The sequence below is a fragment of the Juglans regia genome, chromosome 4 (assembly GCF_001411555.2).
Source record: "Juglans regia cultivar Chandler chromosome 4, Walnut 2.0, whole genome shotgun sequence".
NCBI classification, from domain to species: domain Eukaryota; kingdom Viridiplantae; phylum Streptophyta; class Magnoliopsida; order Fagales; family Juglandaceae; genus Juglans; species Juglans regia.
This window is the reverse complement of record NC_049904.1, coordinates 23344420-23367409: the sequence shown is the minus strand read 5'-3', so window position 1 is coordinate 23367409 and position 22990 is coordinate 23344420. Positions and strand designations below refer to the sequence as shown.

At 34.5% G+C, this 22990-nt stretch overlaps 2 protein-coding genes across 2 annotated transcripts; one reads left to right on the top strand and one right to left on the bottom strand.

The window, feature by feature from the left end:
* The first annotated feature begins 5471 nt into the window (after positions 1-5471).
* LOC109000711 (phytochrome E) lies at positions 5472-13280 on the top strand. Its single transcript, XM_018977677.2, has 4 exons — positions 5472-7672; positions 9245-10052; positions 10996-11292; positions 12756-13280. Exons 1-4 carry the CDS (start codon positions 5620-5622, stop codon positions 12982-12984), a joined length of 3387 nt encoding a protein of 1128 aa, XP_018833222.2. The 5' UTR covers positions 5472-5619; the 3' UTR covers positions 12985-13280.
* Positions 13281-13515: 235 nt separating this feature from the next.
* On the bottom strand, positions 13516-22116 carry LOC109000712 (protein MEI2-like 5). Its single transcript, XM_018977680.2, has 13 exons — positions 21874-22116; positions 20343-20426; positions 20111-20254; positions 19563-20032; positions 18008-18166; positions 17664-17780; positions 17419-17570; positions 16403-16494; positions 15325-16276; positions 15138-15222; positions 14948-15016; positions 14559-14738; positions 13516-14362 (listed from the first exon to the last, which is right to left on the bottom strand). The coding sequence occupies exons 2-13, from the start codon at positions 20371-20373 to the stop codon at positions 14234-14236; spliced, it is 2580 nt and encodes an 859-aa protein (XP_018833225.1). The 5' UTR covers positions 20374-20426; positions 21874-22116; the 3' UTR covers positions 13516-14233.
* Between the last annotated feature and the right edge of the window lie 874 nt (positions 22117-22990).

Sequence of the window (22990 nt, the reverse complement as noted above, 5' to 3'; positions counted from 1 at the left end):
CCATGTACAATATATGAAAAAAAACTTTCAAGACAAAATGTGAGCTAAAATCATGAAATCACATGAATAATCTTTATATGATTTTTTTACAGGCAATAAAAACCACTAGACAACTTGCAAGGCAAACAATGAGAGAGTACAGTCAAGATGATATCTCATTACCCATTGTCTCTTAATAATACGAGAACGATAAACTTAATCTAAATGTACGATGGCATAACCCACGGTCATCAAGCACGCATTGTAAATATTGTTAAGGAAGACATTTATCTCGAGCAGTGATATTCATTGAGTTTGGTCGTTAGTTGGTTGGCTTCAAGTAGTCTGATGCTGACCTTGGGTGTCCAAGTGTGTGTGAGCTTAAACTTTAAAGAGCATGTTTTTCTTTTTTGGAGGGGAAGTTAAAACAAACAAGAGAGATAGAGAGTGAAAAGAGAGGAAGGCAGAGAGACAGTGGGAGCTTGAGTAGTAGCTAGAGAGAGATTCGATAGCAGAGAGTGAAAGAAAGTGATGGCCGATGAGGAAATAAAGGATGAAATGGTGGCAGAGGTCCCCTATCACTCGTCGCGAGATTGGTTCATTGACCAGCAAGCATCCAGCTGTCTAGGTATACACCAGATTGAGAGGGTGGTAGAGACTGGAATGATGTGTTCTGTCGCATCCCAGAAGCTCAGCCAATGAGTGTCAAGCTCTTCAAGCGGGGTTTTGAACGTTGTAGGGGTGCTACTCGCATGGTGCAGGGCGAGGGCACCCCCTCCCCGCCCCCACCCCTCACCATGCGGGGGGTGTGGTTTCAACCCCTCACCCTGCCCTCGGGAGGCAGGGGCGGGACCCGAGCCCCCCGCCCCGGTAGCGGAGGGTGGAGTTGAAATCGCCTCTGCTCAATCCAGTGATTCATTGGATCTATAATTTTTTTTTTGTCTAAATTTTTTTTAGACCCAAATCATAATATAATATAATTATAAATTTTATTCAAAAAAAATATAAACTCATTAGAATTGTATTTTAAATTGTCTTGGCCTCTTAAGCCAACCTTTATATAAGAGATCAAGGCAATACAATAGTCATTCTTAAGCAATGTGTGACTTAAGAGCCCCGCTGCCCACCCCTAGAATGTTGTACATAGGGGTGTAACCGGTCCGGTTCGGTCTAGTTTTGTACATTTTTTAAAATCGAATCGGTATATACCGGTTTTGAAAATTTAAGAATCGATACCGTACCGATTCATTTCAGGAATCGAAATTTTCAATGTTTTTTATTTCGGTCCTATTTTTCTAATTATTTATGTTAATAATAATATGATATTTATATATACTAAACTATTAGTCTATTTATATTATAGCATAAATACATTATTTTATAATAATTAATACATACGAGTATGGTAATGAATTTAACTATAGTCTATATAAGTTATAAACTTTTTATATGAGTATATATGATTAAATGTGTATAAATGTATTTACAAAAAGAATATATATTATAATTTATTATGTTAAAAATATATTTATCATTGATATAATTTAACTATAGTCTATATAAGTTATAAACTTTTTATATTAGTGTATATGATTAAATGTGTAAAAATGTATTTAATACTGAGATGTTTAATCCACTTCTAGTGAGTGGTTTTATAGCTACTTGTACTAGTCCAATATGTATAAAAGAATATTTCTGTTCTTTGTGATGTTTAATTGCTTATTTTGTTAGTAGTTGTAACGATTCATAATCATTATTTAAACTAATGGTTTTTTCTACTGTTTTAATTGTATAATTTGTAAGAAATGATAATTTAGAAGAAAAAGTAGTATGTTTGTATATTTGGTTTTTTGGAACATTAGGAATTGTCTAGTCTTGTAGATTTCTTTCTATATCTATTATACTGTAATCTTCTTGGTTGATGTTATCAGGTTCTATGAAGATACTAGTAGTGAATTCATTAGGTTTGAATAAAAAATTCATTGAGATAGGTTTTTAAACAAAGATTTCCTATATCCAAAGATAAATAAGTAAATTAAGAACTTGAGGGAACACCACCGAGACTACCCTTAAAGCCTTCCAGCATGAATGAGCTGACCATCAGTTTTTCATGACTTACCAACACAAATTTCTCAATATACTTCATTTACTTTTGTTATGAGTTATCTTTGTAAAAATCTGTATAAATGATTTCTTACTTTTTTTTATTATTATCATAAAGCAAGAATACTCAAATGATTTCTTATACTTTTAATTTCGTTTCTTAAGAAGTTGTAGTCAGCTTCATATAATTCTATTTCTGCTTGTCTACTCTGATATACATGATATTAGGACATCATTAATGTATAATATTATCTCATCAATTGTTGTTTTCTCTTAAGATCTTTTATATTATTTATCAAGATTTTTAATTCAAGTATTAAATTATAATCTAGACATTTTAACTCATATATATCACGAAAATCAGTACTATGAGCATAATAATTATATATCATAAAATATGTAATTCAAAGTTAAACAGTAAGGAAAAATAGTAATATGAAAAACAAAATAATAAAATATAACAAAATAACTATTTACAAAAAGAATATATATTATAATTTATTATGTCAAAAATATATTTATCATTGAGATATATATCAATGATAAATATATTAATAACTTGATATTAATTTTTATGTTTAACATTAAATATATTAATTTTATATTATAATATTAAAATTTATATGTTATATCAAATGTTATATTAAAAATTATACAATTAATTTTATGTTATATCACATATTATATTAATTAACAATTTAACATATAATATATATAATATAATAAAAAATATATAAATATATATACCGGTCGAGTTCGGTTTAAATCGGTATTTAAAATATAAAAACTAGTACAATATTGATTTTGATTCTTAAGACCGATGCCGTACTGGACTGTTTACACACTGGGCCGAACACACCAGTCCATTTCAACCGATTTTTCAATTTTTTTACAAGGAAAAATTTTTACATCTGCCTACACCGGCACACACTCAATGCATTGAGTGTAAAAAAAAAAAAAAAAAAAATGTGAAGTGTGTGCCGGGTGTAGGCAGATGCATAGCAAACCCCTTTTTACAATCCTAGTTATGCACGTGTTAATAAAGTCTTTGTACGCATGGTTTGGCGGAAATTAAGTGAGTCTGTGAACCTTCTCGCAACGATGTTTTATTGACCAAATAAGGATTTCGTGAGGACACCTGGTCAGAAGGGTCACTTTCGAGCACTCCCAAACTACTTCCAAGCACTTGCTCAAACTCTTTCCGAGTACTTGTTCAGACTTTAGCTCCAAGCTTTAGCTCGGATTCAAAGTAGGGCAGGGAACATGTTCTGATTACTTGTGACAATTGAATAAATAGGTATATACTTGAAGTGAGTTTTTATGATAATTGAATTAATTAATGAAATAAGCACGTGCATTGAAATTATTTATATTGGATTGGGAAGTAAAAAGTGTTTTTCTTATATATATATATATATATATATATGCACAATTTTGATGATTAGATCATTATAAAAAAAATAATGTTACGTACAGTAGTGAAGTGTACAAGTATTTGACAGTTATTTTAAAAAAAAGTATAATCTATTATTAAAAAATTAAAATTTATTCATATAAATTCTTTATTTATTTATTTTTTATAAAGTAATTGTGTGACATTTGTACACTCACGACTATAACTATCATTACTCTTATAACAAATATGAGTTAAAAAAAAAAAATTTTTGGTACGTAAATTGATAGCTATGATAGTTTATTTGTATATCGAAAAAAAGAAAGAGTTGTAGTTTTGATGCAAAATATATTTTAATTCATATATCGGTTTGATTTTTGGACAAATTAATTTCTATAATTTATTTTAAACCTTTTTCTAATTAGTTTTAGTCCTTTTGTCATCATCTCATTACTCTTGCTAACAAGACTCATGTCTTGTCAGCATGAATCTTACGTTATGACGAATTACACGTCGACACATGTCTATCATTAAAGACTCAAAACTAGGACTCTGTTTGGTTTTATTCAAGGTGTCAATCAATTTAATTTCATTTAAATATCTAAACACTATTTAAATATAAAATTTTTTATAATTGTTTATTATTTTATCTAATCATTACAACTTTTTTAAACTTTTAAACATAACATAAAAATAATTTAATTTTTTTAAATTTTAAAATAAAAATTATATTAAATAAACATAATATTCTAAAATATTTATCTGTATTACTAAAGTATTTATCTTTATTTAATTATGGTAAATGGTCATTGACATATCCATCTCATAAAATTTAAATTTTCCTCAGTTTGTTCCGGAATTGAATAGTCATCTGTGAAGCTAATAGAAATAACACATTTTCTCGACAAAAGTATAAATTAACTAATAGAAAATTTCATTACTTAATTAACTTATTTTTTAAATATTAAAGTTGAAAAAATCTCATACAAAAAAAAAAAAAAAAAAATGTAGGTGGGCATGCTAAGTGGCCACAAATTCATGATTCCGTCGATGGAAAGCAACATGTCGACCATATACAGCTATATAATTCAAAGGAAAAATAACTGCGAAAATTTAGAACCATGCAACAATTTTTTTTTTGAACATTCGTTTCGATTCTTTAATCGTTGCAGGAATCTAAATTTTTTTAAGGTAAATGTAATTTTTTAAATTAAAATATATTATAATGAATTTAATTTTTTATTAAAAATTTAAAAAATAATGAATCTTATCGATGATTAATTTAAAATGAGTTGAGTTTTATTTGACAAATAAACACAATTTAAAAGTTTTTTTAAAAAATATTTATTCTATTTTTATGCAAGTGTAATTTATGAGATTTAAATTTTTTTAAATAAAATTAATAAAATTATATAAATATTTTACCAAGTATATAAATAAATCAATTATCCATACCCACTTATAAGTACAATTTTTCTTTGTAAAAGTATATAAATAAATCATATAACTAATTTATGTGAACTCATTGTTTATTTTAAAAGTTTAAACAGTTGAAAATATGCAGAGTTAATTATTTCTATCTAAACACTCTCTTATTGTGGTCAGATTTTTTTTATTAATTATGAGTAATGTTACGTACAGTCATAGAATGTATAAATATTATGTAGTCGTTTTGAAAAAGAATAGAATCTATTTATAAAAAATTAATTTTTTTTCATATGAGTCCTATATTTATTCATTTTTTTTAAAATGACTGTATAACACTTATACACTCATAACTGCCAATATCATTTCTCTTATTTATAATTGTCGTTCGTCCTTAACTAGATGCCTAATATTATATTTATTTTATAATAAATATAAATTTAAAAAAAAATGCATGAAAACAAAATGAGAGAAGAACGTGAGTGCGAGATAAAGACAGGATTAGCAGTCGGTTACAGCAGTTTTGGAAGAAGATAAAAACCCAAACCGCAAAGTTAAAAGAAAGAAAAGACGTGTGGAGGGGAAGCAACAAGAACAAGTGCGTACGGACGATAGAAGCAGCAGTTACAGGCTACAGCGATGATAAAGACTCAGCTACTTTCACTCCTCCTATGCCCACCTGAGTTCCTGAGAAAAACCCATCAACCGGAGCCCTCAAAATGGGGCCGGGAAGCAGAGAAGGAGGCACAGCCTTATCATCTTCAGCGGCAAGCAACATCATGAAGCCCAACAACAACGCCAGTACCACCAATATCAACGACAGAAGGGGCAAAGCAATTGTTCAGTACAATGCTGATGCTAGGCTCATGGCTGAGTTTGAGCAGTCTGGTGTTTCGGGTAAGTCCTTTGACTACTCAAGATCAGTATTGGATGCTCCACAATCTGTGCCTGAAGAACAAATGAATGCGTATCTGTCTAGAATCCAAAGGGGTGGTCTAGTTCAGCCCTTTGGTTGTATGCTTGCAATCGAGGAACCCACTTTCAGAATTATCGGTCATAGTGAGAACTGCTTGGAATTGTTGGGTTTAGACGGGGAATTTGAGTCCAAAGAGTTTGAGGGTCTGATTGGAATCGATGCTAGAACCTTGTTTACGCCTTCTTCGGGGGCTTCATTGGCGAAAGCTGCCTCTTCTAGGGAGATTTCGCTGCTAAATCCCGTTTGGGTCTACTCTAGGAGTATCCAGAAGCCATTTTACGCTATACTACATCGAATTGATGTGGGAATTGTGATTGATTTGGAGCCCGCAGGGTCAGGTGATCCTGCATTTTCCCTGGCGGGGGCAGTGCATTCACAGAAACTGGCTGTTCGGGCGATTTCTAGGCTGCAGTCACTCCCTGGGGGAGATATTGGGGTGTTATGTGATACAGTTGTGGAGGATGTTCAGAAGCTCACTGGGTATGACAGGGTTATGGTTTATAAGTTCCATGATGATGATCATGGTGAAGTTGTGTCTGAAATCAGAAAGTCAGACTTAGAACCCTATTTGGGCTTACATTATCCTGCCACGGATATCCCTCAAGCTACTCGCTTCTTATTCAAGCAGAATCGAGTCCGAATGATTTGTGATTGCCATGCAACTCCTGTAAGTGTCATTCAAAGTGAAGAACTAAAGCAGCCTCTTTGTTTGGTCAACTCAACGCTTCGTTCACCACATAGCTGCCACGCACAGTACATGGCCAATATGGGCTCCATTGCCTCATTGGTGATGGCAGTTATTGTCAATGATAACAACAATTCGTCAAAGCTTTGGGGGTTGGTAGTGTGCCACCACACTTCCTCCCGCTATGTCTCTTTCCCCCTTCGCTACGCATGTGAGTTCCTTGCGCAGGCATTTGGAGTTCAGCTATACATGGAGCTTCAACTGGCATCACAATTGGCAGAGAAGAACATTCTTAGGACACAAACCTTACTATGTGACATGCTCCTCCGGGATGCCCCATCTGGTATCATCACTCAATTTCCTAGTATCATGGATCTTGTTAAGTGTGATGGGGCTGCATTGTATTATGCTGGGAAATGTTGGCATGTGGGTGTAACTCCAACTGAGTTGCAGGTGAAAGATATTGTGGAGTGGCTGCTCAATAATCATGGAGATTCCACAGGACTGAGTACAGATAGTTTAGCTGCTGCTGGTTACCCTGGTGCTGCTCTGTTGGGTGATGAAGTTTGCGGCATGGCTACTGCAAGAATCACTTCAAGGGATTTCTTGTTCTGGTTTAGGTCTCACACTGCGAAGGAAGTAAAATGGGGAGGAGCCAAGCATCATCCAGAGGATAAAGATGATGGCGGTAAAATGCACCCTAGATCGTCATTTAAAGCTTTTCTTGAAGTAGTAAAAAGTAGAAGTATGCCTTGGGAGGTTTCAGAAATTAATGCTATTCATTCTTTGCAACTTATTCTGAGAGACTCATTCGAGGCTATGGAGGACAGTGGTTCTACATCATTGAATAACATTCAGCAGAATGATACTGAGATCCAATGGATAGATGAACTCAGTTCAGTGGCTTGTGAAATGGTTAGATTGATTGAAACAGCTACAGTTCCAATTTTTGGCGTTGATTCAGATGGTCTCATCAATGGATGGAATGGTAAAATTGCTGAAATGACAGGCTTAGAGGCTAGTGAAGCTACAGGGAAGTCCCTGGTCAATGAAGTTGTTCATGAGGACTCACGTGGAACTGTTGAAAATCTTCTACGCAGAGCTTTGCTAGGTATAAATCTTTTAGCATTGATAAACGCTGACCTCTTTAATTACCACATTGCTCAAACATCATAGTAAACTATATCGCATTCATAACTTTTGTATGATTCAAAGAGCTTTCTGAAGATGTAACTGCTAAGACATATATTGGCATTTGGTACATTCAAAATCTAAACAATATAATTGATTTCCGCAGAGTTTTGTCCTTAGATGGTGTGGTTGCATGAATCATTTTGTCCATTCTTTATTAAATTGAGGCATCTTTTCAACTTGACCATTATGGCTTTTCTTAAATTCCAATTAAGTGAAGGGCAATGATAGCCTTACATTTTATTTACCATTACTTTACTATCCAGTTAATTTCTTTTTTCTTTTGCTCTTTGAATCTGGATGGAAAATCTCATAAAATGACCTTCTGGCATAATCTAAAAATAAATAAATTCAATCAACTAACATAATCATGTAATTTAATTAAAAATAAATTCAATTTTATAAAAATTGACATTCTTTTACTTTTTGAGTCAATTTTTATAAAATTAAATTTATTTTTAATTAAATTATATGATTACGTTAGTTGATTGAATTTGTTTTCCTCTAGATTATGCAAGAAAGTCATGCTCTGGGATTTTTAATCTAGATTCAAATAACAAAAAAGAGGGAAAAAAAAATTGGATAGTAAAGCAACAGTAAAGGAAGTGTAAGTGTATCATTACCCTTAATTGAATGCTTTGGGGCACAAAAGAAACATTTTTTTTCTCATGAATATACATAAAGAAAAATTTGGTCAGGAATCCCCTATACTTTGCCTAATTGAGATTTCTCTCGCTTGCTTTTTAGGAATAGCCACCCATGCTATGACAAATTTTGAATCAAGCCCCTTCATAAGAAATTATGTCCATCCTAGTTAACGAAAACGCATGGAAAACAGTAATACTGCCATGTGGAAAATTCTATTTTCTTATATTTAAAAAACAAATTGTACTTGGGCTTTTTCTCATTTTATGAATAAAATTTCTTGATTACCTAGAACAAAAATTTTTAAAAAACAAATTAAAGTACAAAAACACTTATAAAAAAACAAATAAAAGTACAAAAATAAAAGTACAATAGTTTATCTCTTAAAAATAATTATAAAAACAGGAAAAAAAAAAAACTTGGCAATTAGTAAGACTGCCCCTGCTAGACATGCATTGGCCACCTTGGTGGTGGACCTTGCTTTAGCGGCAGGGAGGGGAAATCTTCCAACCCCACCAATTTATTTTTCTTTTTTTAAAAATATATTATTATAATTTTGTTTTTGAAAAAATAATCTTTTCCACATTGTGGTGGTGTTTGAGAATTTAGTCTGCCATGTGTTTTCCGTTAATTAGGGTGAATTGGATTTCTAACATAGGGGCTTGATTCAAAAGTTGTCATCCCATGAGGGACTATTTCTAACATAGGGGCTTGATTCAAAGATATGGGTGGTGCATCTTATTTCTATATCCATTGCCTTATACCTAGCCTTCAGCTTATTCCTCTTTCTTTGCTTTTCTCAAAATTTTCCAAGTGGTATAATTTTCAGTCCTTCAAAATCATCCAGGTGAGGAGGACAAAAACATTGAGTTAAAGTTGAGAAACTTTGGGCTTGATGAGCAAAAGTCAGTTGTATATATTGTGGTCAGTGCCTGCACAAGTAGGGATTACGCAAACAAACTTGTTGGGGTGTGCTTTGTGGGTCAGGATGTTACACGTGAGAAAGTTGTTACCGATAAATTCATCCGCTTGCAAGGGGATTATGAAGCCATCATACAAAGTCTTAATCCGTTGATTCCTCCCATATTTGCTTCTGATGAGAATGCCTGCTGCTCTGAATGGAATGCAGCCATGGAAAAGGTAACTGGTTGGAAGAGAGATGAAGTCATGGGTAAAATGCTTCCTGGGGAAATCTTTGGAGGATTCTGTCGGCTGAAAGGTCAAGATACACTAACTAAATTTATGATTTTATTGTACCAAGGAATTACTGGTCAAGATACCGAGAAGTCCCCTTTTGGGTTTTTTGATAAAAATGGGAAATTTGTGGAGGTATTCTTAACAGCAAACAAGAGGAGTGATGCAGCTGGGAACGTAATTGGTTGTTTCTTCTTCCTGCAGATTGTTATGCCTGACCTGCAGCAGGCTTTAGAAGCGAGCGGGAAAGAGGATAGAGAATACTTTTCAAAATTGAAGGAGTTGGCTTATGTACGACAAGGAATGAAAAATCCTCTGAATGGTATTCGCTTTACCCACAGACTTCTAAAAAATACAGCTGTTTCAGAACATCAGAAGCAATTTCTCGACACTAGTGATGCATGTGAAAGACAGATCATGACAATCATTGAGGATATGGATTTCAGGAGGATCGAGGGAGGGTGAGTCTTTATTTTAGGCCCATGAAATGCATAAATTTAAGTTTTATATTCTGTACTATATTTAACAGGATGTTTGAGTTCATCTGCAACCCATAAGCCATACAAATTAACTGAATATTTTGTATCAGTGTTGATTAGTTACAATAGAAGGAAATCTTAGATCTCATAGAAGGACCTCTCACTTAGGCATGGTACATATGCTTAGGCACGCCACACATGCTTTTTATGCTTTTGAAGTTTTTCTTAAATGCAGCATGCCCAGCGAAAAAGCAAATAAAATGTTTCAATGGTTCTTGGGGAATGTGCACATGTTCGATGAAGAAGTTAGAGGAAAACATACTTGAATTTAAATTGTTTACTCTTGATTTTCATGAATCAATCCCCGCCCCCCCACAAAAAAAAAAAAGAAAAAAAGAACAGGGAATAAGAACCCTGATGGAAAGGTCAGCGAGATGAAATTATCATTATATTTCTTCAGCCCCCCCTTGGACCAGATTTGACTCATCTCATTTGAGGCTCACATGCCTTGAATAAATCCAACTGGATATTAAACCAAAGAATATATAATCGAATTCGTTCTTTCTTCATTTACGTGTCCTTTGAGGTTGAGATTGTCTTATCGTTAACTATAATTTCTATTGTGATGCACATTGCTATTTTCTTTCTACTAGTGTTGTTATCTTTGGCAATATGTTCTTGCTCCTTCGATTATAAATGATAAATGTTGGTCATTCACCTTATTATTATTTTTTATAGGTAAAGAAAGGTCATTCACCTTATTATTTGTAGATTATATTCACTTTTTTCTCCCCTAAAGTATTATCATAGTAATCATACATCTATACATCTCTCCATAGACATCTCACGCTAGTCATTCTTGGAACCGGAAATGAACCTATGCAGCAAAACATCCCTAGTTTCTAATATCTAATCCTGGTTACAGCAGTGGCCTGCAGCTAAAAATGGAAGAATTTCTATTGGGAAATGTTTTGGATGCCATTGTTAGTCAAGTCATGATCTTGCTGAAAGAAAGAAACTTGAAGCTTTTTCATGAGATTCCAGAAGAAATAAAAACACTATCTCTGTATGGGGATCAAATTCGACTTCAGCTGGTCTTGTCAGATTTCTTGCTTAATGTGGTGCACCATGCACCATATCCAGCTGGCTGGGTGGAAATCAAAGTTTCACCTGGTCTGAAGCTGATACAGGATGGCAGTGAATTTATCCGGATACAATTCAGGTACCCAAACCATGACTTATTTCATTTACGAATATTCACATACTATACTAAAAATCCCGTATTTTCCTTTGATTGCTATGTTCATTACATAACAACCACTTTTTGAGTTAATATTTATGACCTTTGAAGGAGTTTCACCTCTCATCCCATTATCCAATTTCTCCGTTTTCAAATTTTTTTTTTTGTATTTCTTCGTTAAAGTTTTTTGTTGTAAGAACAGGAAGGGAGTGGAGGTATCACTCACACGTTTCTAGATATCTCCCTCCAAAAAAGTATGTATCTTACCATTCTCAGAATGGAAGTCTTGTGATTCCCATCTACACAGATCAGGGATTATAACACTCATTTAATTTATGATTAATCCTATCCTTTGGGGGCCTTGAGTTGCTCGTCCTAGAGTCCCTTCTAGCTGTTGCACGCGTTGACTGTGGTTCCAGGCGAGAATTGTTATCACTTAGTTGTTGTGGCATGGCATCAGTGTCTTTCAGTTCAGTGTGCCATGTTGAGAAACTCCAGGAAATCCAGGATTGCATAAAACACATTCAGTATTCGTTTGAATATATTGGAAACCTAGAATGTTGCTGTCATATTGAAAATTAAAGGACATTATAGTGATGCAAGAAAATCCAAGAAAGTCAAAAAGGGTTTTTCTTTTCTTTTTATTTTAGGGTAAGTAAAAAATATTTTGGATACGTAATATAGATTGAATGGAGGTCTGAGAAATCAAACAAAAAGGGTTTTTCACCTCGTAGAAAAGCTGCATGATTGTCCTGCAATAACTGAATGTCATCAAGGGTAATTACCAAATAACATGTATTGAAACACCCTTTTGATTACTTTTCAGCACCAATTCCTCTGCAATAACCCCACTTTTAATTTGTTACTTATTTGTACATTAGAACAGTGCATGGGCACCATAATATATTCCAAAGTGTACTTTGTTTTGCATTAGGTTGTGTTTCCATTACCTTGCCTTTTCCAATTATGATCAGCTTCAGACTTTTAATTTCTTTCATGGGTTTAGTTTTTCCTTATTTAGCTTGTCCTCTTTTTTTTTTTTTTCCTTCTTCTCTCTCTCTATCTTAAACTTGGCTGCCCTCTTTGTTGTTCTGTTCAGGTCAGTTCTATTCATTCAGTTTTGGATCTGCTTTGAGGCCATGGACATAATTTTTTACTTGTTTCACTTTCACCAATCTTCTGTATCTTCAAGTTCCAGTTTAAAACTTCGAAGCTCACCTTCTCTCTTTGCTAAAGCTTCAAACTGAAATCCATCCTGTAGATGACACAATTTTTCTCTGAGCAGGAAAGCAATAAAAAAACCTTCCTAACATTAAAAAATCCATAACTCATTATCTTTTAGACCATTTCATGCAGATAACCTTGTATCTGTGCTTCTCCATCTCCTTGGAAAGAAATAAGATACACATGCACAGACTAAACAAATCCATTTCTTCTGCATGTAGAATGACACACCCTGGTGAAGGTATTCCTTCTGCTCTTATCCAAGATATATTTGAAGAAGGAAACCAGTGGACAACACAGGAAGGCTTAGGGCTCAACCTGTCTCGGAAACTTCTCAGCAGGATGAATGGTCAAGTCCACTATGTTAGAGAGCACAAGAAATGCTATTTCCTCATTGACCTTGAACTTAAAACGAAGGAATTAAGGGAAGGAGAGCCCACAGGCAGATAAAAGCCGGATGACTTAACTGTCAAGAACCACTGCTGTTATAAAAGGAGATCGGGAAGATTGTCTGTAGGGGCACCTGAATTATGGTTATGTCATGTCATGAAAATTCTGGTCAACCCTTGATGGTTTATCAAAACTTACTCGTTCCCAGGAGATTATTTTTGACTTCCAAGCCTATCCTCTGCCACTATTAATTGTATGCTGTCAATTTGTGTAGAACGGCTGTGTGGATTTATGTATATATGTATGCATTCACCTGTATAAATATATTTACTGGAAGGAACGTCTTAACCCTACCATCCTGAGTGTAAGCATAAATGGCTGTTTAAGTTTCATGATTTAGGATTTACAGTTGAATTTTACAGCCTTTCCATTTAAGAGCAAAAGTACCGGATGATAAAATGAAGGAATTGCTCTCTATAGCTGCACTGCACGACTTGGGACTATTTTACTTGTCAATCAGCTTATAAGCCGATACCCAAGAGCTCTTCATTAATGTCTGTCTGACATGGTTCTTTTAGATAGCATCAAGAATTTGAAGCATCAGTTCGGGTTTCTTCTTTATTCGAAAGATTTAGCAAAAATGTTTTTACAATTATATATGCACGCATCCCTCTACACAACTACAACCAGGGGGAGGGAGAGAGAGAGAGAGAGAGAGAGAGAGAGAGAGCAGCAGTCTGTACAATGTCATGTTCCACCTACTGATACAACATCCGGATTTCCACTTCAAGAAAACCAAATACATAAAAAGATTGAACTCCCTCCCCAACTATACAATTTTGTAGCCCATGCTAAATTGCCAACCATTAGAAAAAAAGAAAAAAAAGTTCCTGCACATTTACCCATATAAACATCATATTTGCAGATGAATAAGTTATCCGGCAACAAATGCAACAAAATGAAAAGAGCAGAGGTCTTAGGAGATATCGTCATGGCACAAACTGGTACTTGCATTTGCCAGCTCAGATAATTGAGTTCGCTCATGCTTCCCCTTTGCTCCTCCCTTTTAATATCAAGCCAGTGATCTGCATCGCACATCACCAAAATGCTCCTACAGGCTACAGCTTCTTCCAAAGCTCTCTAACAAAATTAGGAAAGTACTTCCATACAAAACCTCCTTGCCTCTTTTCTTTTTCTTCTTGTCTGGGATTCATTTCTTCCTAGAACTTTATACACTTGATTATATACGCAAAAGTTAGCATTCACAGCCACCATCAGTGTGGCCAAGTGCAATCTGCACAGGAAACTGTCAACAACTTTCTGGCTCCTCACCGGAGCCATCCTTCGTCGGGCTTCCTGAAGAATAGCCCGTGGGGGAATCATTTGTTTTGGGGACCTGGATGTTCAAACTGTTGGAGGGAAGATGTTCCTGGATGATCTGCATAGTAAAATATGGACGACTGATCAGCAAAAGCCATGAACTACCTTGAACAAGTACACCACAGCCAATCCTCATTAAAGGAAATTCCAGCATGCTGCAAAACTTTGTAACTTCAAGAGTCCATCACTGAGACTAATATCACTTTAAATAAGCATAATTCAATTGCCTTTTATGTAGTCAATCATTTTATTACCTGATCACCAACATCTGAACCCTCTGAGTGAAAGAGAATTGGTCGGCACCGCTTATCTTCATTCATCAAGCTTGAATTCTGGAAGTGGGTCACAAGGGCCGCCTTTCCTTGGATTCGAGCATATGCCAAGGAAGCAACTTTCTCACTATTGAACTTCTCCCACTTCTTTCCATTAAATGCCTGCATAAAACTAGAAACATTAAAAAAGATCTACCACTTTTCTCAGTACATTTTCCAAAATGTCCTCTTTATATTATACCACTCAAGGAGCACATCAATTGCTAAGCCAAACTAAGATTTATGAGGTAAAAAAAAAGGGCTTGACTTGAAATAGCAGGGGATTTATGGAGAAAGAAACTAATCCAAAAACCCTTAAAAGAGGATAAAACCTCATAGAACGGAATTATGTGAGAAGGAGATAGCATATTGATAAATGCATAGCCCACGTTACATTTATTCTGCACCAAAAAAAGGAATTGCAATCAGTTCCAATTTAAGAAGCATTAATGCGTATAAATAAAGAACGTAAACTAAAAGACCTGTTGAAACTACTCCTTCAGAAGCGCACAATTTAATTACCTTGAAATCAATTGGCAGATAGAGGAAATCATAAGTACCCCTGTGATTTTCATCAATAGCAGCTAGCAACATTTTCGAGGTGTATCTGAAGCACAATAATAATTCAGAAGTCATCATAAATAGGCAAACAACGATGTAAAAATATGGCTGTCTATTCACAAATGACAATCATAGAGGTAACTCTTACTTATTTGGGATATTTTTTATCATTAAAGTTGTTCGAGTATCTTCCCCACTTTTAATCTTATCTAAGTCAAGCTGAAATTGTTTCTTGCTATCAACCTGGTTCTCAACCCTTCTGCTCCGCCCACGCTCAGCCAAACTATCCATGCTGGAAGGTGGCATTCCTGGGTATGGGCCATTACCTAAGAACACGGGGCTAAGCCTTTGGGAGGACCGAATCCTGAAACTTGATGAGCCATTTTCAGACATGCTCCCAGGTATATTAATGCCAGGGTTAATTGCAGCACGAGCACCCATATTCACCATAAAATTTCCATCACTAGGGCCCAAACCCAAACCTCCATAAGCAACAGTACTCATTAATGATGTTTCTGGTGACTTTGGGAAGAAACCAAAATGCCTCTCAAAAGGAGCACCAGATGGAGCAGACCCAACGTGATGATGGTGATGCGGCTGGGATGAGCTGAGCAAAGAGGAATGCCGACCTGAGAATTGAAAGGCAGGGCCCTTTCCAGTAGATGTAAAAGGAAGTCCCATTGATGGTCTTGACCAAGCTAAAGAACTGGTGTGCTCTGAGTATGGATTCGGACTTCCCCAAAGAAACTGCTGCCCAGATAATGTTTCAATGCCAGATCCATTTGAAGTTGAAGGGCCAAAAGAGGACATTGTTTGATGGTACTGGGTCGACTTGGGCTCTGGAAATGAATGCGACTGTTGCAAAGTAGCCCCAAAAGCTGAATTTGTACTGCTTAGTATGTGTTCGACATGGCTACCCCTTCCTTGGTCCTTGCCAATGGGAGCAACCTTCACAGAGGTTGATAGTTGTGGGTGCAGAAGTGAAGCCAATCCAGGCAAATGATTGCCTGCTGTTGGGCTCAGGTTCCTATAAACAGGGGATTTACTGGCTGTTTGCATAGAATTATGTTCAATAGAGCCATTAAACTGCCCCCAGTTACCTGTCACGACCATTAGCTTGTTAGGGAAACAGCAGTTATAAAAGACAAGGGATTGAGAAGTCAATAACTTAAAAACCATTTATTAAGACTACTCTTATCTCAAAAGAACATCACAAAGGACCCGACCTGGTGGAGAGTTGGCAATTGGTGAACCCACGGGAGGTCTAAAACTTCGAGATTCATCTTGTTCAAGCTCTTGATTCAATTGCAACATCAAGCTAAAAATAAAACAAATGATAATATCAATCATCAACAGAGTTCAATAATAACAAAGCTATAAACTTTCTCACATTTCCAACGGTCTACAGTTACTATTTGTCTTTATGTTCACAAGTCTATTTACTCATTTTTTTAAAGGTATGTTTAATGCAAACAAGGAGTGAATTCTTACATACAAAAACAACAAACAAAAAACCAAATGCTGCATGAATTATCTTATCAAAAATAAGCGTAGCTGCAAGTCAAATATAGAGCTTGATGGAAGACTCTCACTACGCATAAAGAGAAGGAACATAACTGCATATGTTACCTCCTTGGGCCCCAACAAATAAGATTGATGTCATACCAGAGTTTGATGGCAAAAAAAGGCATTGTTTTTTAACATAGAAAATTGTCACAGAAAAAGGAAGTTCTTTTAAGAAAGTTTTTTTTTTTGATAAGTAAGAATAATTTATTAATCCACATAATTAGGCATGGTCCAGGTACACAGGAAGTATACAAGAGATAAACCTACTTACAAGCTAAGCACTGTGAAAAACAGCATAAAAATCATCAAGGCCTTGTTTGGATTGAGAGAGCATCTCAATTCATCTCATCTAATCATTACAAATTTTTCAAACTCCCACACAATATAATATAAAAGATTCAACTTTTTCAAATCTTAAAACAAAAATAATATTCTAACAATATTTTATTCAATTTTCAACTTTCATCTCATCTCAACTCACTATCCAAACCTTCCCATAACTAATCTCATTCAATACAATAGCCGAAGCCCAAAGTAACAAAGTATGAAAGAAAAAGTCCCTGATCATATTATTCTTATTTTTAGAAAGTAAAGAAAAATTAGAATAATATGATTATTATAAATTTTTACAGGTATAACATTTATAATGTAAAGTCAAGCATATAGGAATACGCACTTTCTACGAGCTCCACCAGGACGACTAGGTTCAAGCTTTATGCGTTTACCAGCTATGTCACTCCTATTTAATGACTTAAGTGCTGCTTCTGCAGCTCTGACATCATAAAATTCAATAAATTTATGATGCCTCTTGTGTGGTGTTTCCCTTATCTGCTTTGTACAAGTAAACAGATGTTAACCATATATGCGAAAAAATGCCTGATGGAAAACAGAGAAAGTAATGATTTAAAAAGATATATCAACCTCTTTGACCTCGCCGTAAGCCCCAAATATTTGACGGAGATCTTCATTTGAAACAGAAGGATCCAAATTAAAAACTACCAAGGTTCCTTGATTCATATCCTTGTCTGATGGATTATCCTGGTGTGACACACCGAAAAAGACAACAAAGAACAATAGGACGTCGGAAAAGTATCAATAATAGGGAAGTATATGATTAGGACTTGGAAATTTGTCTTGCAACCTTCAGAATATTTTTTTCTGACGAGTAAGCTATGGATTTCATTAACAATTAAAAGGGGTGATGCATCAGTACACAGTGTACAGATAGAGTCCAACTAACTATCAAATCGAAATAGGGCTACAACCTTTGGAATTGAGAAGTGAATGTCAAGTTTCCTCCGTCTTAGCGGCTTGTTTTGTAAGGCACGCATAGCAGTTCGAGCGGCACGGATATCATAATATGATATCATTACAAAACCCCTATGTTTACATGCAGTATACAGAGTTCTGATATCACCATATTGCTACAAAAAAATAAAATAAAACAATGATCGTAAGTAAGAAATAAAAGCAACATGATTTAGTACCATAATTTATCTAGCCAAATATAAAAATATTTGAATTGAGCTAATCAAGAATAAAAATTACTTTAATATACACTCAGGCCTGACCAGCTACTTCTGCACTCAATAATACAGCTCATAAATTTTATGAAATGGTCTAACAATTTGATAAAACCCCTTGTAAGTTCAAATGTTAACAAGTAATGAAGAATATAGTCTTTGATCAGCCAATGATAAAGTTAAAGAAGCCAAAACTTTGAATTAGATTACTGCTAGTCCAACAATTGTGCTTTTTTCCCTTTGTTTCAGAGGTGATGCAGCCGATCAAGCTGAATTATATATAAATGACATTTCAAACAAGGCAACCAAAAGCAAGGTCTAGTACCAAATGTGTCATGGTCCACATATGTCCTAAATGCTTTCCAAAAGCATGCCATGCACAGTGGAGATAAGAGGTAGATAGGAGCCATATACCCCACAAAGGGAAGTTACCACTAATATTGATGGCCATGTGTGATAGAGCAGGAAACCTAACACCTAATGACATGAAACCATGTCAACACAAGACATAAGGGTATTAGAACTGTGAACTTTAAATATTCAAAATATTTTAAAAGGCAAGCAATTCTTAAAGTTATCAATATCCGCAACCAACAACCTTACCCAAATCCCTGCATATCAAGGGCTCAGCTAGTACTTTATTCGTAAGAATGTATGCTATAAGCGAGAGATGAATGTTTACTTCATGTTATAAAAAATAATAATGATGCATTGAACTCTTTTGCATTACAAAAGCAGAATGTGCATCTTCCACTTCAACAAAATCACAGGAAACTGATGTGAAACATGGATATAGGTGAAGCAAATGAATAATTAGATCAGTAAGAACACACAGAAATTAAAAACAAATAAATAAAAAAAGCTAAAACACTAAATATATTTGATGACAGAACAAACTGAATTTTACTTCATAATTGGAGAAGGTGCAGGGGCAGGGTACATGAAGCAGCTCATGTTGAAAACAGTTCAAACCTTAAGAACTGTAGATGCCAAAAGAAATCATACAAAACAGCTTCAAGCAATGAAACCATACAAAATTGGCACAGTACCGAAATTGGCAATGTTTCAATCAAAACATTGAATTTTATTTGTAAAGCACATCCAACTGTGAAGATGCTGCTGTAAATCAAAGAAAGAAACAAGTATACTTTGTGGGTACTTGCACTATGCCTTTTGCAATTCCATATAAATTCTTTGATGATTTTTTTTTTAAAAGAAGAAGAAGAAGATAGAAAGAAAGAAACTATCTCAAATCATTAATAAAAACAAAAAAGGAGCAGATCCTAACTTAAATTACCTCAAAGAGGGCACTTAGCTCTGAATCCTCAACATTACTGTTAATATTTCGAACAAATAATGTTCTGGAAGGATGTTCACCATACGGGTGTTCTCCAGCAACAGTTCCCACGCCATTCGGAATGGTATAGTGGGGCATCCCATTCCCAACAACACCATCAGATAAAAGCTTTGACATACCCATGCTCAAGCTCTCTTGTGGATCCGTTTCCAATTCCATACCTCCTCCACTGTCAAAAATATCATACTCTTCCAACTCCAAGTCCTCCAGTGAACCAGGCAACCCGTTTAGGTCAAAGTCTTCCATTATGCCAGCTAAAAGCTCCTCCTCATCGTCAGGAAGCAAGCTTCCAATTGCATGAGTTTCAAGATCTTCAAGTGAATCAATACCCTCCACATCTTGTAGTTTCTCTAGGTCAGACGGGACGTATTCCACAGATTGAAAACCATGTTCTGATTCATTCAAATTAACTGCATGTCGGAAAAATCGAGTAAGAATTCACATAATAAAACAGCATATAAAATCTGTAACCACTCGCCAACACCTACATTTTTCATGAGGAAGAACAGGCAGTGAGCTTGAAAAAAGGCTAGCATCACTTGAGCCATAGTAAGTGTTGGATCCAGACAAAATCCCCCATGCATCACCTCCTGCCTCTTTTGGGATATTTATAGTCGGTATCCTAGTAGTACCTATAAAAAATAATTCAGAAGACCTGTACTCAGAAATTGTACTCCATCTACTCTCCACATAACAGAATGGAAAATTTTAGAGAGTTACCTGAAGATAAGTGGTTTGAAAACTGCTTCATTGCATCACCTTTCCACTTAAGTAAAAAGATTTAAGTCAAGTGTGCATCAACATCTGAAATGTTTGAGATAAACAAATAATCCTCAGAACTTAAAATCGATAACTAAACTATCACTGAAACTGGATAGAAGACAAGATCATAAATTCCTTGCGAAATGAAAAGAATAGTACAAGAAGCCGCCACATGCATGATGAACTCTTGGTGTGCTTGAGCAAAATGATAATTAGCAACAAACTTGAAGAACCAGAAAACTTGGCAAATATGCTACGGACTACGACCAAATAAAAAGAATAAGTTGATACTTTCATTTTTTACCAGAGAAATTATATTGATAAAAATAAGTTAATAATATCATGGGGATCATAGATAATTTATGGATTTTGTAAAATTTGAACAAGTTGGTTAAATAAATTTATGGATTTTGCACTTTCCCCAAAAAAAGGATCACAGTGCACATTCTAAACCCTAATAATCAAAATCACCGCAACTGAAAGTGTGTGAAAACAGTTCTCTATCTTAAAGGATCCCAAAGACACGTCCATGCTGTGCAGTACAAAGCAAAGTCACTTTATTTGGAATCCAAACACGACTTTCAAACTTTTTATAACTTCCAATTTTTCCTTAGAAACCTGATGAACCAAATTACTTATATTCAGCGTATCAAACTGAATTAAGGATTCTATCTCCAATACAAAATATTTAGTTTCCACTGGAGAGTTAATTTCATTGATCAGGGTCTGTAACAATAATGTAACACACCAAGTCTTATCTATTTTAAAGCAACCAGGAAGTAACATTTCATATAGTCAAATGGCAAATAAGCATTTTGTTCCAAATACAAACAATGTATCAAATTCAAGCATTAAATGCATACAAGTAACTAGTTCAGGAGTTGGGTGTGCATCTAAAAAGATTATTGCAGCCATGTCAAATCCAGATTCACTCAAATAACATTAACCCATGCATAATAAATACAATTTAACCGTTTGCTTACTTGTCAAAATAAATAAGTACTCTACTCTGAACAGAAAAGGTTAAAAAACCCCATACTTACCGACAAAAGGAAATCAAACACAGGAAAGAAATAAATATTTGCCTACACTATGCGCGTATACCTCGGTGGGTCTGCTTATAAGTGCATGCATGAATGTAGGAATCATGTACCAAATCATCGCAAGGCAACAGAGAAAGGGAGAAGCACCAAAGTTAACAGTTTTACAAACTACAGCTATAGCACAGTAAGTTCGCAGGAAACTACCAAACAAACACAATACCCCAACTTTCAATTCGAACACAAAGTTGAAGCAGAACCCCAAACAAATCTGAGCAAAATCACTGTCCTAACAATAATTCAGGAAAACAAAAACAAAAACATATTTAAAAATAAATAACACCTCACAAACCAATTCGATCAAACCAAAAAGCCATTCAAAGCACTAAAATTTGAGATTAACCAAAACCCAAAAACAAAAAACAAAAATAAATAGGGAGAGTAATTACCAGAAAGATATACCAAGTCAACGAACCCTAGAGCTTAACAGAAGAGAAAGACGTATAAAAAAAAAAAAAACTCTTCCCAATCCCAGAGAGATGCTACTCTTTGAAATTGTAAATTTGTAAGCACTGCTGCTGGTTTCTCTCTCTTAGCACAATTGGATATTTTATAGAGAGAGAGAGGGAGAGGGAGGGTGACGATGATTGGACGATAGGAGTGAAAAGCAGCAGAGAATGATTGAGAGAGAGAGAGAGAGAGATTGGTTTCTGAAAATGTAATGGGCGATTCAACTCTATTTAATATGTTTTTGGTGTCCAAAATTTTATAAAATAAAATTATATTTTCTCGTATATATTCTGAATATTTGGAAACTTACCTATATTGCTTTTGTTCCTATTTTGGATAAACCCAAACCCCAATTAAGTCCCTGATTTTGATAGAAACAACCACGTTTTGCCTATATTTATCTCGTAATTTCATCCTAAATGAAAGAATTTCGATGGGAATTTCAATTTAGTTACGGAACCAGCTAAAAAAAGCGATAATCATTAGCCACGTCAGCTAAGACAAGGGTTTTTTTTTTTTTTTAAAGGATTTTACGGAACACTCACATATGACACGTTCTCCGTTTCTACGCAACAGGAACGTGGTTTCGTAGCTTAACAAAATAAAACATTATTTTTGTCGTGTTTTTAAATCTACCTCCAATTTAAAAAAAAAAAAAAAAAACACATAACATTATCAAATACAATAATTTGATTTGAAGATCTTTACATTATATACCATCTACATGATATTATTTAAGAAAAAGCTACTTTGCCTCTCTATTTTAACAACTCCATTTGACCACTAGTCAATTTTTTTTTTTACTTAGTAATTAAAAAAATAATTTTAAATATATTGGTGTATTTTTTTTTTAATTTTTTAAAAATATTTAAATGTATTAAAAAATGTGAAAAAAAAAAAGAATTTTGGGCAGCAGAGTAACCCACTCTATAATTTATTACTCATTTGTATAGTAAGACGATATGAGATGGTTTAAGATTAGTTGAATAAAATATTATTTTTTTAATATTATTATTATTTTAGCATTTAAAAAATTAAATTATTTATTATATTTTA

What these genes read in the sequence shown, in the direction of transcription:
- LOC109000711 (XM_018977677.2), top strand. Translation starts at nt 5,620, where the DNA reads ATGGGGCCGGGAAGCAGAGAAGGAGGCACAGCCTTATCATCTTCAGCG. An exon ending in TCTACGCAGAGCTTTGCTAG is followed by an intron (nt 7,673 to 9,244) that starts GTATAAATCTTT and finishes AAAATCATCCAG; the next exon opens with GTGAGGAGGACAAAAACATT. An exon ending in TTTATCCGGATACAATTCAG is followed by an intron (nt 11,293 to 12,755) that starts GTACCCAAACCA and finishes TTCTGCATGTAG; the next exon opens with AATGACACACCCTGGTGAAG.
- LOC109000712 (XM_018977680.2), bottom strand. Translation starts at nt 20,373, where the DNA reads ATGAAGCAGTTTTCAAACCACTTATCTTCAG. An exon ending in CTTACGGCGAGGTCAAAGAG is followed by an intron (nt 17,571 to 17,663) that starts GTTGATATATCT and finishes TGTACAAAGCAG; the next exon opens with ATAAGGGAAACACCACACAA. An exon ending in AATTGCCAACTCTCCACCAG is followed by an intron (nt 16,277 to 16,402) that starts GTCGGGTCCTTT and finishes TGGTCGTGACAG; the next exon opens with GTAACTGGGGGCAGTTTAAT.